Consider the following 13,096-nt stretch of genomic DNA (forward strand, 5'->3'; position numbering starts at 1 on the left):
AGGAGTTGACTATTTATATGTTAAACGAGTTTTGGACAATTGGACTATTGATTGGACCATAAGCAACACGAATGATAATTATAATTCAAAAGGCATTAGTCGTCAAAATATAACACTAAGGTCAAGGTCTGAACCGTAGTGCACCTTCGGACCTCATTTTCTTTGTGGCTTCTCAAGGATACGTAGACGCTCGTCATTCCTGAGAGGTGTAACTTGAGCCTTTGATGATGTTGCACCAGCCATGTTGACAGTTGTGTTTGCTGGTTTGTGTCTAAGACAAAAAAAGCAAGAAGATTGATGAACTTAACGATAGAGTGATGATCTCAATGTGTGGTTTTTTCTGGGGTTTTTTTTTCTCAATTTTTCTCAACTTGAGGGGCGAGAAAATAAACAAAACTTAAAAATGGGTCTGGTTAATTAAGCTAAGAAATGTACAGCAAAAGTGCGCATATCTGATTCATCATTACATTTCATCTCATTGATGGTCACTTTCAATCACTTTCCTCTGCAAGAAATTATCAACCTTTCATTAATTTCAACCCTTTCATTAAATTAACCAGTTTCCGGTTTAGTCTATATACTCGGTTAGCTTATTCTTCAGCTTGAGTTTGTGTGTGAACACATCTTTACCCCACCTTTCTCTATCAATGAAACAGAAAGTTTCTAATTAAGGTGGTCATTTTGCGAATTATAGAGAGGAAATATCATACAGATTATTATCCGGCATATGAGTCACAGAAAGCATTCGCGTGCTGAATGCTTTTGTCTTAAAAAATAGCAATGCTTTTAAAATGTTCATCAATGTTCCTTTGTCTAAGAAAATTGCAAACAAACTATTACTAGATATATGTATTGAATGCTTTTAAAATGATGTGTTTACCTCGTACGTAAAGAGTCATATGCACACGCAAATTTCAAAATAGAAACGAAATTATGTGATCTCTATCCGTCATTAAGACTCAAGATGACTAAAGAACCATTTTTCTCAAAAGTTGCTTTTAAGTAGTTAGGACTTTAGGACTACTTCAGTAGTCGTAATGTAGTCCAGAATTGTAAAAAAATAAAAATTCAATCGTCTTTAACTAGTCACAGTTTTTATAGGTGATGTTTGAGTTATGGTTAGGATTTAGGAACATGAACTTGAGCTGTTTGTGAATTTCTAGTTCATTAATATGCCGTATGGACCAAAAAGTTCATAAGAGTCCATCGACCGGACGAGTCCCACAGTGGGACTCCCACTAATATATTCTCCAATTTTCGATTACAAAACTATCAAGAAAGTGTAATATGGACCTATTGCTTTTAGTTGACTACTCCGAACCTTAATACTCCTTCACATGTTAGATGCCAAAAATCGAGGAGTTTCAATTGTTGTTAGCCTTTGATGGGAAATGTGATATGTCAAGCTGAAGTTGCAGGAACATCCTCAGTAGAAGGCTGCATTGGTTTTTGAGACCTTGGTGGTGGTTGTGGCTTTGGCGGTGGTGGTGGAGGTCTCTTTGGTTTCACCTTATTGACTATCTCAGCTTCAACATCAAACTATACAAATAGCCACACACGTTCAAAGAACAAGAAACTTTGCAAAGACATCAAACTGAAGGCTGAAGCAAGGAAACGAACCTTGTAACCACAGCCTGCAACACATGCGTGAAAGCATTCCGGAATTGTTAAACAATGTAAAAACAAGTTAGACACGGTTCAGTCTATTTCTCTTTACTGAAGAAAAGTGTTTGTTTTAAGAAGAGTGTGAATACCTCAGAGTATTTGGCATCTCCAGGAGAACAATCCATAACTGCAGTCCATGGTCGGTCTTTTACCACAGGATCTCTGTAGCATATTTCACTGCAGTCTCCTACACCTATAGAGATTACACTACTATTACACCAATTCATTAACTTGGAAACTTAAACCTGAAAAGAGAAGATATTTTCATGAACATATGTAAAGAGATTGAATGCTACTGATGGATGGGTTAGGTGTAATACACATCATCTGCTTCTTTTCGGACCTCCTGGTACTGGCAAGACCTTGATTGCACGTCAAATTGGAAAATGCTTAAAGGAAAGGAGCCAAAGGTTTATTTCTGATCCTCTCAACACAAATGTATGTGTCTGTTCTGTTGGCTTTATTCAAGAAGTATAAATGTGTTAAATCCTTCCTTTTTTTCTTTCCCTCTCATCTTCACATCATATAGATGGTGAATGTGTAAATGTGGATGAGGCAATAATAAACTGCAGAAAGTAAAGAACACAAGAACTTTGTTAACGAGGTTCGGTTTTTCCTACTCCCCGGGACCACGTTCAGATTTCGATTTTACTAGAACAAGAAAGCAAATACAACTTATTCGCAAACGCGTAAATCAAGCACAACACTCTTAATTCACCGCTCCGTTCAATAACATGAAATCTTAAGGATAAATCTCTACCCTTAACTAGACTAACACCAAGCCTAGATTCAAACCAAGATAACCTAATCTTGGGCTAAACTCCCCCTGAGCCTAGACTTCAGATCTTCAACTCTCTTGAGCAACCTTCACACACACGTCACACCGACGGACAAATAAGCTTGAACAACACAAGCACCAAACCGCAAAACTAAGTTGCACACAAAAACAGAAAGCTCTCTAGGATTTTATTCTTTATGTCTCAGCTCTCTTGCTTCTCTAGGACGTGCCCAACACCTCCTTATATACCCATCAAGACTTCCTAATCAGCATAGGAGAAGATTTCCAAATTTCATAAGAAATAGACTTTTTCCTTTTTGATATTTTCCTTTTCCTTGTAAAACTCCAATTTAATCAACCAACGAAATAGTAGTTTTCCTCTTCAATTCATCCTTAAACCGTCCTTCAATATTGCCTTCTCAAACCTTCTAGAAACTTCTCAGTCACATAAAACAACAATAATCCTGTATCACGTCTTGAATCACTCAAACACTACTTCAGCCATCCAATACATCTTCATTCTCCCCCTTTTTGACTATGCTTGTGAACTCATCAGTATAAACACCTAAACAACATCACTAGACACATCTTCATTCTCCCCCTGAATGAGTCACAACATGGTCAAAACTAACTGGAAAATTCTCCCCGCTTTGCAATACGCGGTTGATAGCCTAGTACACCACCTCCATTGAAATTATCTTTTCTAACCCATATCTTGTTACGACTTAGACCTCCATGGTTAACCTCTTGAATGAACCTGAAACAGTTCCTCTTAACATGTCCTTGAACTCCACAATGATAGCATGTAGGACCTTGAAACCTTACATCATAAGCATTCACCATTCGGCTTCTCTCTCTCAACAATCTGAAACATCTTGGCCTAATATGCCCAAAAACACCACAATGATGGCAAACAGGTCGAAACACTTGTCTAGATGCATTCCGAAATTCAGAGATTTTTGTACCACATCCTTTCACAAATACAGTCTCTGAAGCAGCCTCTGTAGCAGTCTCCGAAGTAGTCTTTGAAGCAGACATGACTTTTCCACTTGAAACAAACACCCGTTCCGATTTTGAAAATTTTCCTTCATATCCAATGCCACACTTATCTGTCTTGCCAATATTCAGAATATTATCCAACTTCTCTGTACCATTATTAAGCATCTTCAAATTTTTTTGAGTTTCTTCAAGTTTCACTTTAGCTTGTGATGCTTCTTCTTCCTTCTCTGTTGCATGTTTCTCTGCTTCAACGACTTTAGCCTCTAACTCGAGCTTCTCCTTAATCAAAACTGAATTTTCATCAACTACCTTAAGCCAATGTGCATACAACTTCTCATAACTCTTACCAAGTTCTTCATAACTCATATCCTCTGAATCACTATCACTCTCAGACTCATGCTTTGTTGCAGTTGCAGGTTTTGCTGCAGATTCAGACGCAGTTGCAGACGCTGATTCAGAACTATGTTCAAAAGTTGTAAACGCCACAAAATTCTTCAGATCTTCTTCTTCATCTGAATCAGTTTCAGAATCACTAGTAACAACATTCATAGCCTTCTTCTTATGCTTTTGTAGATTGGCACAATCAGACCGTACATGACCATATCCTTTGCATTCAAAACATTGAACATTCTTTGCTGAAGTCTTCTTCTCTTCACCCATTCTACTTTTCTTCTCTTCACCCTTACGCTTCAGAAATTTGGCAAATTGTCTTGATAACATAGCCATTGAATCTTCACAAGATGAAACCTTAAGAGCTACTCCATTGTCAACTTCCTTCTTTATTGCTTCCTTAACAACATCATCTTTCTTCTTTACTCCTTCAGCTTCATATGCTTTGCTTAATTCAAAAGCTTTAAGAATCCCAACAAACTCATCAAAAGCCATCTCATCTAAATTATGAGCTTCTTCAACTGCAGAAATTTTTGACTCAAATTTTGCAGGCAATGACCGTTTCAACTTCTTCACAAGCCTTTTGTCTTTGTACTGCTTTCCAAGAGCAAAAGCCCCATTAGAAATATCACATAACTTAGCACTGAACTCAACCACAGTTTCTTTTTCTTCCATCCTTAGATTCTCAAATTGTCAAGCCAACATATCCAGCTTTGTTCTCTTAACACTTGAAGTACATTCAAACATATTCTCCAATGACTTCTACGCTTTCTGAGCTGATACACATTGAGAAATCAACTTGAAGTGGCTTGAATCAATAGCATTGTAAATCGCAGTCTTGGCTGTAGAATTACAACTTGATAGCTTTTTCTCTGCAGCAGTCCACTTATCTCTTGGCTTAAGACACTCAACTCCTTTATCATCCACGAATTTAGGGGGCTCCCAAACAAGCTCAATCGAATTCCAACAATCTTCACCAAGGTTACTAATAAACGCTTGCATACGAACCTTCCAATATCCGTAATTCGTTAAATCAATCAACGGTGGTCTTGACATAGAAGTGCCTTCTCTGTATGAATTCATCACAACTGATTCAAAGCTCTGCCTCACTTCCTGAACTACCTTCACCCTTGATCTACCCAAAACTAGACTGAATCTCTATCGAGAACCCGCTCTGATACCACTTGTCAATGCGGATGAGGCAATCATAAACTGCAGAAAGTAAAGAACACAAGAACTTTGGTAACGAGGTTCGGTTTTTCCTACTCCCCGGGACCACGTCCAGATTTCAATTTCACTAGAACAAGAAAGCAAATACAACTTATTCGCAAACGCGTAAATCAAGCACAACCCTCTTAATTCACCGCTCCGTTCAATAACATGAAATCTTAAGGATACATCTCTACCCTTAACTAGACTAACACCAAGCCTAGATACAAACCAAGATAACCTAACCTTGGGATAAACTCTCCCTGAGCCTAGACTTCAGATCTTCAACTCTCTTGAGCAACTTTCACACACACGTCACACCGACGAACAAATAAGCTTGAACAACACAAGCACCAAACCGCAAAACTAAGTTGCACACAAAAACAGAAAGCTCTCTAGGATTTTATTCTTTATGTCTCATCTCTCTTGCTTCTCTAGGATGTGCCCAACACCTCCTTATATACCCATCAAGACTTCCTAATCAGCATAGGAGAAGATTTCCAAATTTCATAAGAAATAGACTTTTTCCTTTTTGATATTTTCCTTTTCCTTGTAAAACTCCAATTTAATCAACCAACGAAATAGTAGTTTTCCTCTTCAATTCATCCTTAAAACGTCCTTCAATATTGTCTTCTCAAACCTTTTAGAAACTTCTCAGTGACATAAAACAACAGCAATCCTGCATCACGTCTTGAATCACACAAACACTACTTCAGCCATCCAATACATCTTCAGAATGGTCCTGAGGTGCTAAGCAAGTTTGTGGGAGAGACAGAGAAGAACATAAGAGACCTGTTTGCTGATGCTGAGAATGACCTGAAAAACCTTGGTGTGGAAGAACCTGCCTTGTGTTTTTATGTTATCCTTTTCTTGCAAGTGTGCTAATTTTGGCACTCTTGTTAAACTTTTCAGGTGATGACAGTGAGCTTCATGTCATTATTTTCGATGAAATCGATGCTATTTGTAAGGTACATGACTTTATTAAAGCTGCGGTCATTTAAAACACACTCATGTTTTGTGTTTCCCTATTGATCTTGGAGAGTAGAATGTTGCTTCAGTGCAGCGAACAATCATATATACCGTGGGATTTTTTGAGCAATGATCGTTAATTGGTAGACTATATGAGTTAAAACTAAGTTATATAAATTTTATGTATTGCAAAATTTCAGTCAAGAGGATCAAGCAGGGATGGCACAGGTGTCCATGACAGTATTGTAAACCAGCTCCTGACAGAGGTTTGCAAACGATCAAGCTATTGGCCCAAAAATATACTTGTTTTTTTTTTAATCTTTTCAGATATTGCTAACACTTGTTATCTCCCATATAGATGGTGTGGAGGCCTTGAACAATGTTTTACTTATTGGAATGACAAACCGGAAGGATATGCTTGATGAAGCTCTTCTAAGGTCTCTATGCCTCCCTGTACTAATTAGTAGTGTCATTTCATTATTAATCCAATTATGTATAAAGTAGTTTATATTCTTATATTCACTTTGACGAGATGCCATCCAAAACGTATTGTGTCTTAGCTTAGATGAACTTTAGATTTGTGTTAGTGGACATAGATAATAATGTTTTGAGTTCTACAGGCCTGGAAGGTTAGAGGTTCATATTGAGATTGGCCTTCCCGATGAGGCTGGACGTTTAGAAATTCTTCAGATTCATACGAAAATGATGAAGGAAAACTCTTTCCTTTCTCCTGATGTCAATCTCCAGGAGCTTGGTATGCTTTCATCGATTATACTTGTTCAGACCATTGATAATTGCCAATTCTGTTCTGCATGTTTATAAGATTGACAGAAATGATTTGTGACTTGTGACTTGTGACATAGGCATTTATTACTTGCTAGCATAAAATCTGACTCTTGAAATGATTTGTCCAATATTGTTTTACTGCAAAGCTTCTCAGACGAAGAACTACAGTGGTGTTGAGCTATAAGGTGTTGTGAAAAGTGCAACATCATATGCTTTGAACAGACATCTGAGCATGGAGGATCTTACAAAACCAGTGGATGAAGAGAATATCAAAGTTACGATGGAGGATTTTCTTCAATCATTACGTGAAATAAAGCCTGCATTTGGAGCCTCTTCAAAGGACCTTCAAAATTGCAGGTACATTTGGTTGAATCAGTTGATCTGAGTAATTAATGCTCTTACTTGAAGGAAAATTTCTAATGCTGGTATAATATTTCCTTTATATAGACCCAAGGGATTTGTGGACTGTGGTGATCGGCAAAACCTCATCTACGAAAGATTCATGTTTCTTGTTGACCAAGTTGTCATCGAAACAAGTCCTCCACTCACTTGCCTTCTTGAGGGACCTAGTGGAAGGTACCTTACACACTTTTTTTTAAAAGAGATAAACAAACGTTATCTATGTTTTGGTGTGTTGTTTCTAGCGTTTCTAATATCTAAGCTTCTTTGGCCAGTGGGAAAACTGTGTTAGCAGCCACCATTGGCATGGACACTAACTTCCCATATGTTAAAATAGTAAGTGCCACTCTTTTCTTTCATTGTGCATGGTTTGTAACTTTGGACCCTTTATAAGTTGTTGCCTCTTTTTTTTTTTTGATAATTTTGTTTCACCACTTGGACAGGTGTCTGCAGAGATAATGGCTGGTCTTCAGGAGAGCACAAAATCAACTCGCATTGCTAAGGTCCTAGCTTCAAAAAAGCTTGTGCTACTTCTTTATTTTGTGCTCTGATTGTAGTGACCCTCACTAAGGGCAGAAATCCCAAAATAAAAGTTCGGAGAAATGGCCCGGATAAGACTTAAAGAGGAAGAGGAAGAAAAACAAAGGAGAAAGGCCGAAGGAAGTCCGAGGAAAAATGCACGAGTTGGAGAATGCGGAAAAGTGGCCGGATGTACGATCGAGACCTTAAGACCGATCGGAAGTTGGCGGTTTATGCGGAAAACTGCGTATGCGGAAGAGACGGTCTAGTACCAAGAAAGACAGTACGTTCCGAGAAGTGCCGGAAGGGACGGGAAGGACCGAAGGGAGAAAGGACCGAGAGTTGTCCAAGAAAAGATCGAGGGAGTCCGGAGGAACCGAACGCAGTCCGGACCAAGACTGACCTATGGCCGAGAGATGTCCGAATGATGCCGTACGTACCGGACGGTAGGACAGTACAGTTTTTGCTGAAGAACGAACGGTTAGTGGCGGCATAATCATTGTGTCTCTATTATTTGGGCCAATCAAATTTCATGCAAGGGCGAGTGCAATACACGCACCACATGCAAGCTCATGCTTGCCAAGTGGCTGGCGATTGGCTTACACGTGCCACATGCAAGCTCATGCTTGCCATTTGTCAAAACGCACTAAGGGAAGAGAGGGGGAGATCGACCTATATATATGCCCTTGAGATCATTTTTTTCTCATTCTCTAAAACCCTAAACACTCAAAGCTTCGATTTTTCTCTCAAAGTCAAGAGAGGAGAGAGTGGTTCGAGAGGGTCGTTGTTGAGCCAAGGGGGAAACGATGTTGCGGACAAAGAGAAAGAGTTGAGGAAGAGTTGTTGTGAAGACGCTGTTGGATGCCATAAGGGGAGTTGTCTGATCCGCGGTACAGTGAAGTCCGACCATCATCAGCTGTATCAGAGTGAGTTCTGCAGTAATTGTGTGTGGAGTGCTGCATTGATCTTTAGATCCTTTCACATACTCCTTTTCGTGTTGCATTTAGACTAGATTCATGTTAGAATTAGTTTAATTTGGTGCATGCGAAATATGGTAGGATTCATGCTAAATTCATGTTTAAATGCACATAGAATTTGAGCTAGGAATCACCATGCAAAAATGAATTTGGATGCATTTTAAAGTAAGTTGGACTTGCTTAAAATTTGGACAAAAGGGTTTGCATGCATGATTGAATTTGAAGGATTTTACTTGCAATATTTCTTGCTTAAAATCGGTTACATGCATAAATTAAATTGGTGAAGTTTATTTGCAATTTTATTGCATAAAACTGGACGAGTTTGGCTTGCATGCATAAATGGAGTTAAAGGATTTAATTGGTTAACTCGCTTAAAAATTGGCTTGCATGCATATTTGAACTTGTTGCATTAAATTGCTTAAGTTGCTTAAATTGGTTGCATGCTTGTAGAACAATCTAAGTTGCATGAATTGTCATTCTTGTTGCTTGTTGATTGTTGCATGTTTTCTTGCTTGATTTTCTTGCTTGCAATGCTTGATCTTCTTGCTTGAATTGTTCTGTGAATTTTAGCTAAGTGTGTCGAATTTGTTTCTTGAGTCCTAGCAAGAATAGAGTAGTCGATCTTCTGTTCCAAATGCGGTTTGTCTCGCGAGAGTTCCCGATGGCCACTCGAGCGGGACAATGTCACGGCTAGCTAGCTACTAGCGTGACCGCTACATGACGATGTAGCATTTGTGTGGGCTCATGCTGGTTACCTTTGTGGTTTCGGCATGGGAAATGTTGTGGAACGGAACAGATTATCGAGGGCCCTTAGGTGAAAGAGTCTAGAGTATTTCAAGTATCCCTTGTTATATTCCAGTCGTGTAAGAGTTAAGAGTCTAAAGTGTCCAAGTAGTCCTTGTTCCCTTTAGTCGTCTTTCTCTGTGAATAGCGAGTTTAGATCATCTGAGTCGAGTCGTGTTGTTCTAACCTCTCTCGCTTGTTTGTTGTTTATTGCTTCCGCTATTGTTTCTGTTGCGTTGCTTTGATTGTTTGTTTGATTGCTTGCCTTGCTTGTTTGCTTTGCTTGCTGGGGTAGTTGGGTTGGGGAAGTAGAATCCTGTTTAGGAAAGGAGTGTCCAGGCTCACTGAGTAATCTTAGATTACTCATGATATTATTTTGTCTTGCAGGAAGCCTAAGTGAGTCTAGAGCTGGAGCAAACTTGAGGGTACCGGATAGGGTTTTCTGTGTTTTTTGTAAAACCCTGTATTTTTCCTAAATGATTTCTGTAAAATTATCCGATTATCTATATATATTGCTTTGATGATTTACTTTCAATGTAATAAATTATTAAAGTAATATATATTCGGTTTTCGGGGAAAACATGGCAAGTTGCAAATGGTACTCGACCTTATCCGGGTCAACACAACGCGCGTGGGACGCAAGGGTTGCAAAGCCTAAGTGAACCTCAGCCGCGGGCGGAGTCGCGTCCAGGAGGACTGGTCGAGAAGCTGCAGCTTCCGTCCCTCGACCGGACCACCAGGGTGCGGTTCCCACACATGTGGCGTCTCGGTGCCGTCCGCGGTCCTGTCCGACCGTACGGCGGTTCGGGGACGTTACACTGATTGTCTATTAACACTTGTTTTGGTGTGTGAATGAACAGGTGTTTGAGGATGCATACAAATCACCATCGAGCATTGTTATCCTTGACAATATTGAAAGGTCGTGCATACATCTCTACTCTTTCTTTCCTTCCATTACTTGATTGGTTTCATAAATTCTTTTTTATGCCTACTTTGCTAACATTTGTAGGTTGTTGGAATACTCAGAAATTGGACCACGGTTTTCAAACACGATTTTTCAAACATTGCTTATCTTTCTCAATCAGCTTCCCCCGGAGGTTTTTTTCCCGGTTACAATTTTTAAAGTAATTTTCACATAATATCTCTAATTTGGTTAATGTTTTTTTTTTGGTTGATAGGGGAGCAAACTTCTTGTACTTGGTACAACAAGTGAATTAAAGTTCTTAAAAGCTGTTGGTTTGGGTAAGGCTTTCTCAGTCACATACTCTGTTCCACTACTGAGGACACAAGATGCAAAGAAGGTAATTTGTTTTCCTTGCAACTCACTTATTTTTCATTCATGTTATAAAGGGCCTGTGTTAGGTCCAACATATATAAGGCTACTGTGTATTTATTTTTGTTTTTTTAATCCAAAGTTTCTATAAGAAAAACATATGTAAATGGTTCATGTTGGCGCATCACAACAGTCCTGGTATTTCTAACATGTTATGCTTCAGGTGCTGGAGCAACTAGATGTGTTCTGAGAGGATGATATCGAAGAAGCTTCCAAAGCCCTTAATGATGGATGTGGTCTCGATCTCATTGTGTCTTTAGTTATTATTACGTACTATTTTATTAGAACTGATAAACCAAAGGGACTGTAATTATGATATGACCATACTTCTATTAAACATTGGATCACATCTTACGTATAGATTCCAATCAAGCAGCTGTACTTTCTTATCGAAATGGCAGCCCGAAGAGATGGCAGGTATAAAGGGAGTATCTACACCAGAAAGGAGAAACTCAACATCGCTCACTTCTTTGATTGCCTCGGTGAAGTTACAGGAATTTAGCATCGGTTTAAATCGTACTGGATTATTAAACTCTATACAATTTAACTAAAACCAACAAGATTTATTTTATTTAAATATGTGGTTATGGTTTTATTTTAGTAATTATTTTTCTTTTGCCAAAAATTAATTTTTGATTCATGAGAGACTTTAACTTGGTCACTTCATGGTATTTTTATGTATTTTATGATGGAGTTAATTTTTCCAGTGGGTTTTCATTAAATAAAACTAAGTCTCGCTTACCAGGCTTCGTAAAGCTTCTTTTGCAAGGACATTAGCTTCTTGATTGTTTCCCCTCGGGATGCAATTAAAGGAAATTTTCTGAAAAGATAGAAAAAAGATATCATGTAGAATGTCATGAAGCTCCGTTGAAGGATGCTCCGATTTGATGGCTTTGATGACCTATATGGAATCCGAAGTGACTGAAAGGGTTTCGAAACCCAGACTGGTGTAACATCCACGAACTAAGATTTGTGGATTTGGTATGAGTGTCGCTTGGTGCAAAGAGTGCATCGATCAACACCATAAATTAGCGGGTGGTTTTTTTCGATTTTAAAATTCTCGGTTCTAGCTGGTTTATTTTGGGGGTTGTATATAAGGTGAGAGGCCGACGTTTTTAGGGTTAGATAACCTATTTCCGCCTCCTTTAGTGAAAGAACAATTTCTAAAAGTTTCTGAGAGTTCTGTGTACTATTTCACAAGAGTCTTTGGGACTAGAGGCAGCGGACTGAGCAGAGTGAGGTTGGCTCAGGAGAAGGATGCAGGGCTGGTGAATGTCTCAAGGGATGTTGGTTCGAAGTATCAGGTCTCCGTCAATAGTATCATTCTTGTGTATGGTCGAATTTGCGTGCCTAAGGATGAGAAGTTGAGGCGTGATATTTTGAGGGAGGCACATGCTAGCATGTTCTCTATTCATGTAGGAACGACTAAGATGTATCATGATCTCAAACGGTATTATCATCGGATCAAGATGAAGGACGTAGCTGACTGGGTCACGAGGTGTGATGTTTGCCAGTTAGTGAAGGTTGAGCATCAAGTTCCGAGTGGCTTGTTGCAGAGTTTACCCATTCCTGAGTGGAAGTGGGACATTATCACGATGGACTTCGTGGTATGATTAACTCATGTGTCAACTCCTCCTTCAACTAAAACGTTGATGTGTAAACACATGAGAGAAACTTCTTCTTCTTTTCTTGTATTGATTCTTCACTAGAGATTTTTTTTCCTAAATTTTAGTGGAGGTTATTTGGTTTGAGATTTGAATAAAGTTTTAAAGATTTTAAATGTTATGTAGAATCTGTTGTTATTAGATCAAGATTTTGTTAAAATCTGTTAAAGTTTAGTGTTATTAGTTTGTGATTTGTAAAAAGTCTTTTAAAATCTTTTAAAGTCATTAATTTTTTTGTGTTATTCAATTAAAACAAAAAAATCTAGGATTGCCAATAAATTCAATTATTATGTTATTGTTTCATGATTTTAGACACTTTCTTTACAAAATAAAGTCATAAAAAGTATCAAAAAAATACATGGATTGTTTGGAGCACTTTACAAAATTTTAGAAAACTAATCAACAAAACTCTCTAACAATTTTTAATTATCTTTCACTTATTCACTTTTAATTATTAGAATCCAATACAAATATTCATTTCTTCATGTGGATTAAGCTCTGATGGCATACGCCCGACTTAGCAAATGGTTTTCTTTGCTGACAATGTATTACGCAATAAAAAGCAAATCATTTTAGCCAAGCTATTATCTCATATACATTTTACACTTTCACCTCCATTCATGTT

At 38.3% G+C, this 13,096-nt stretch overlaps 1 protein-coding gene and 1 pseudogene across 1 annotated transcript; one reads left to right on the top strand and one right to left on the bottom strand.

The window, feature by feature from the left end:
* Positions 1,392-1,932, bottom strand: LOC104722878. Its single transcript, XM_010441131.2, has 3 exons — positions 1,756-1,932; positions 1,621-1,660; positions 1,392-1,539 (listed from the first exon to the last, which is right to left on the bottom strand). The coding sequence occupies exons 1-3, from the start codon at positions 1,890-1,892 to the stop codon at positions 1,402-1,404; spliced, it is 315 nt and encodes a 104-aa protein (XP_010439433.1). The 5' UTR covers positions 1,893-1,932; the 3' UTR covers positions 1,392-1,401.
* LOC104727858 lies at positions 1,954-11,309 on the top strand (annotated as a pseudogene).

Source organism: Camelina sativa, chromosome 11 (genome assembly GCF_000633955.1).
Source record: "Camelina sativa cultivar DH55 chromosome 11, Cs, whole genome shotgun sequence".
NCBI classification, from domain to species: domain Eukaryota; kingdom Viridiplantae; phylum Streptophyta; class Magnoliopsida; order Brassicales; family Brassicaceae; genus Camelina; species Camelina sativa.

Excerpts from the sequence above, each read along its gene's own strand:
- LOC104722878 (XM_010441131.2), bottom strand. The coding sequence starts at position 1,892 with ATGAATTGGTGTAATAGTAGTGTAATCTCTATAGGTGTAGGAGACTGC. Across the intron at positions 1,661-1,755 it reads GGAGATGCCAAATACTCTGA|GGAATGCTTTCACGCATGTG; the intron begins GGTATTCACACT and ends TTTAACAATTCC. Across the intron at positions 1,540-1,620 it reads TTGCAGGCTGTGGTTACAAG|TTTGATGTTGAAGCTGAGAT; the intron begins GTTCGTTTCCTT and ends CTATTTGTATAG.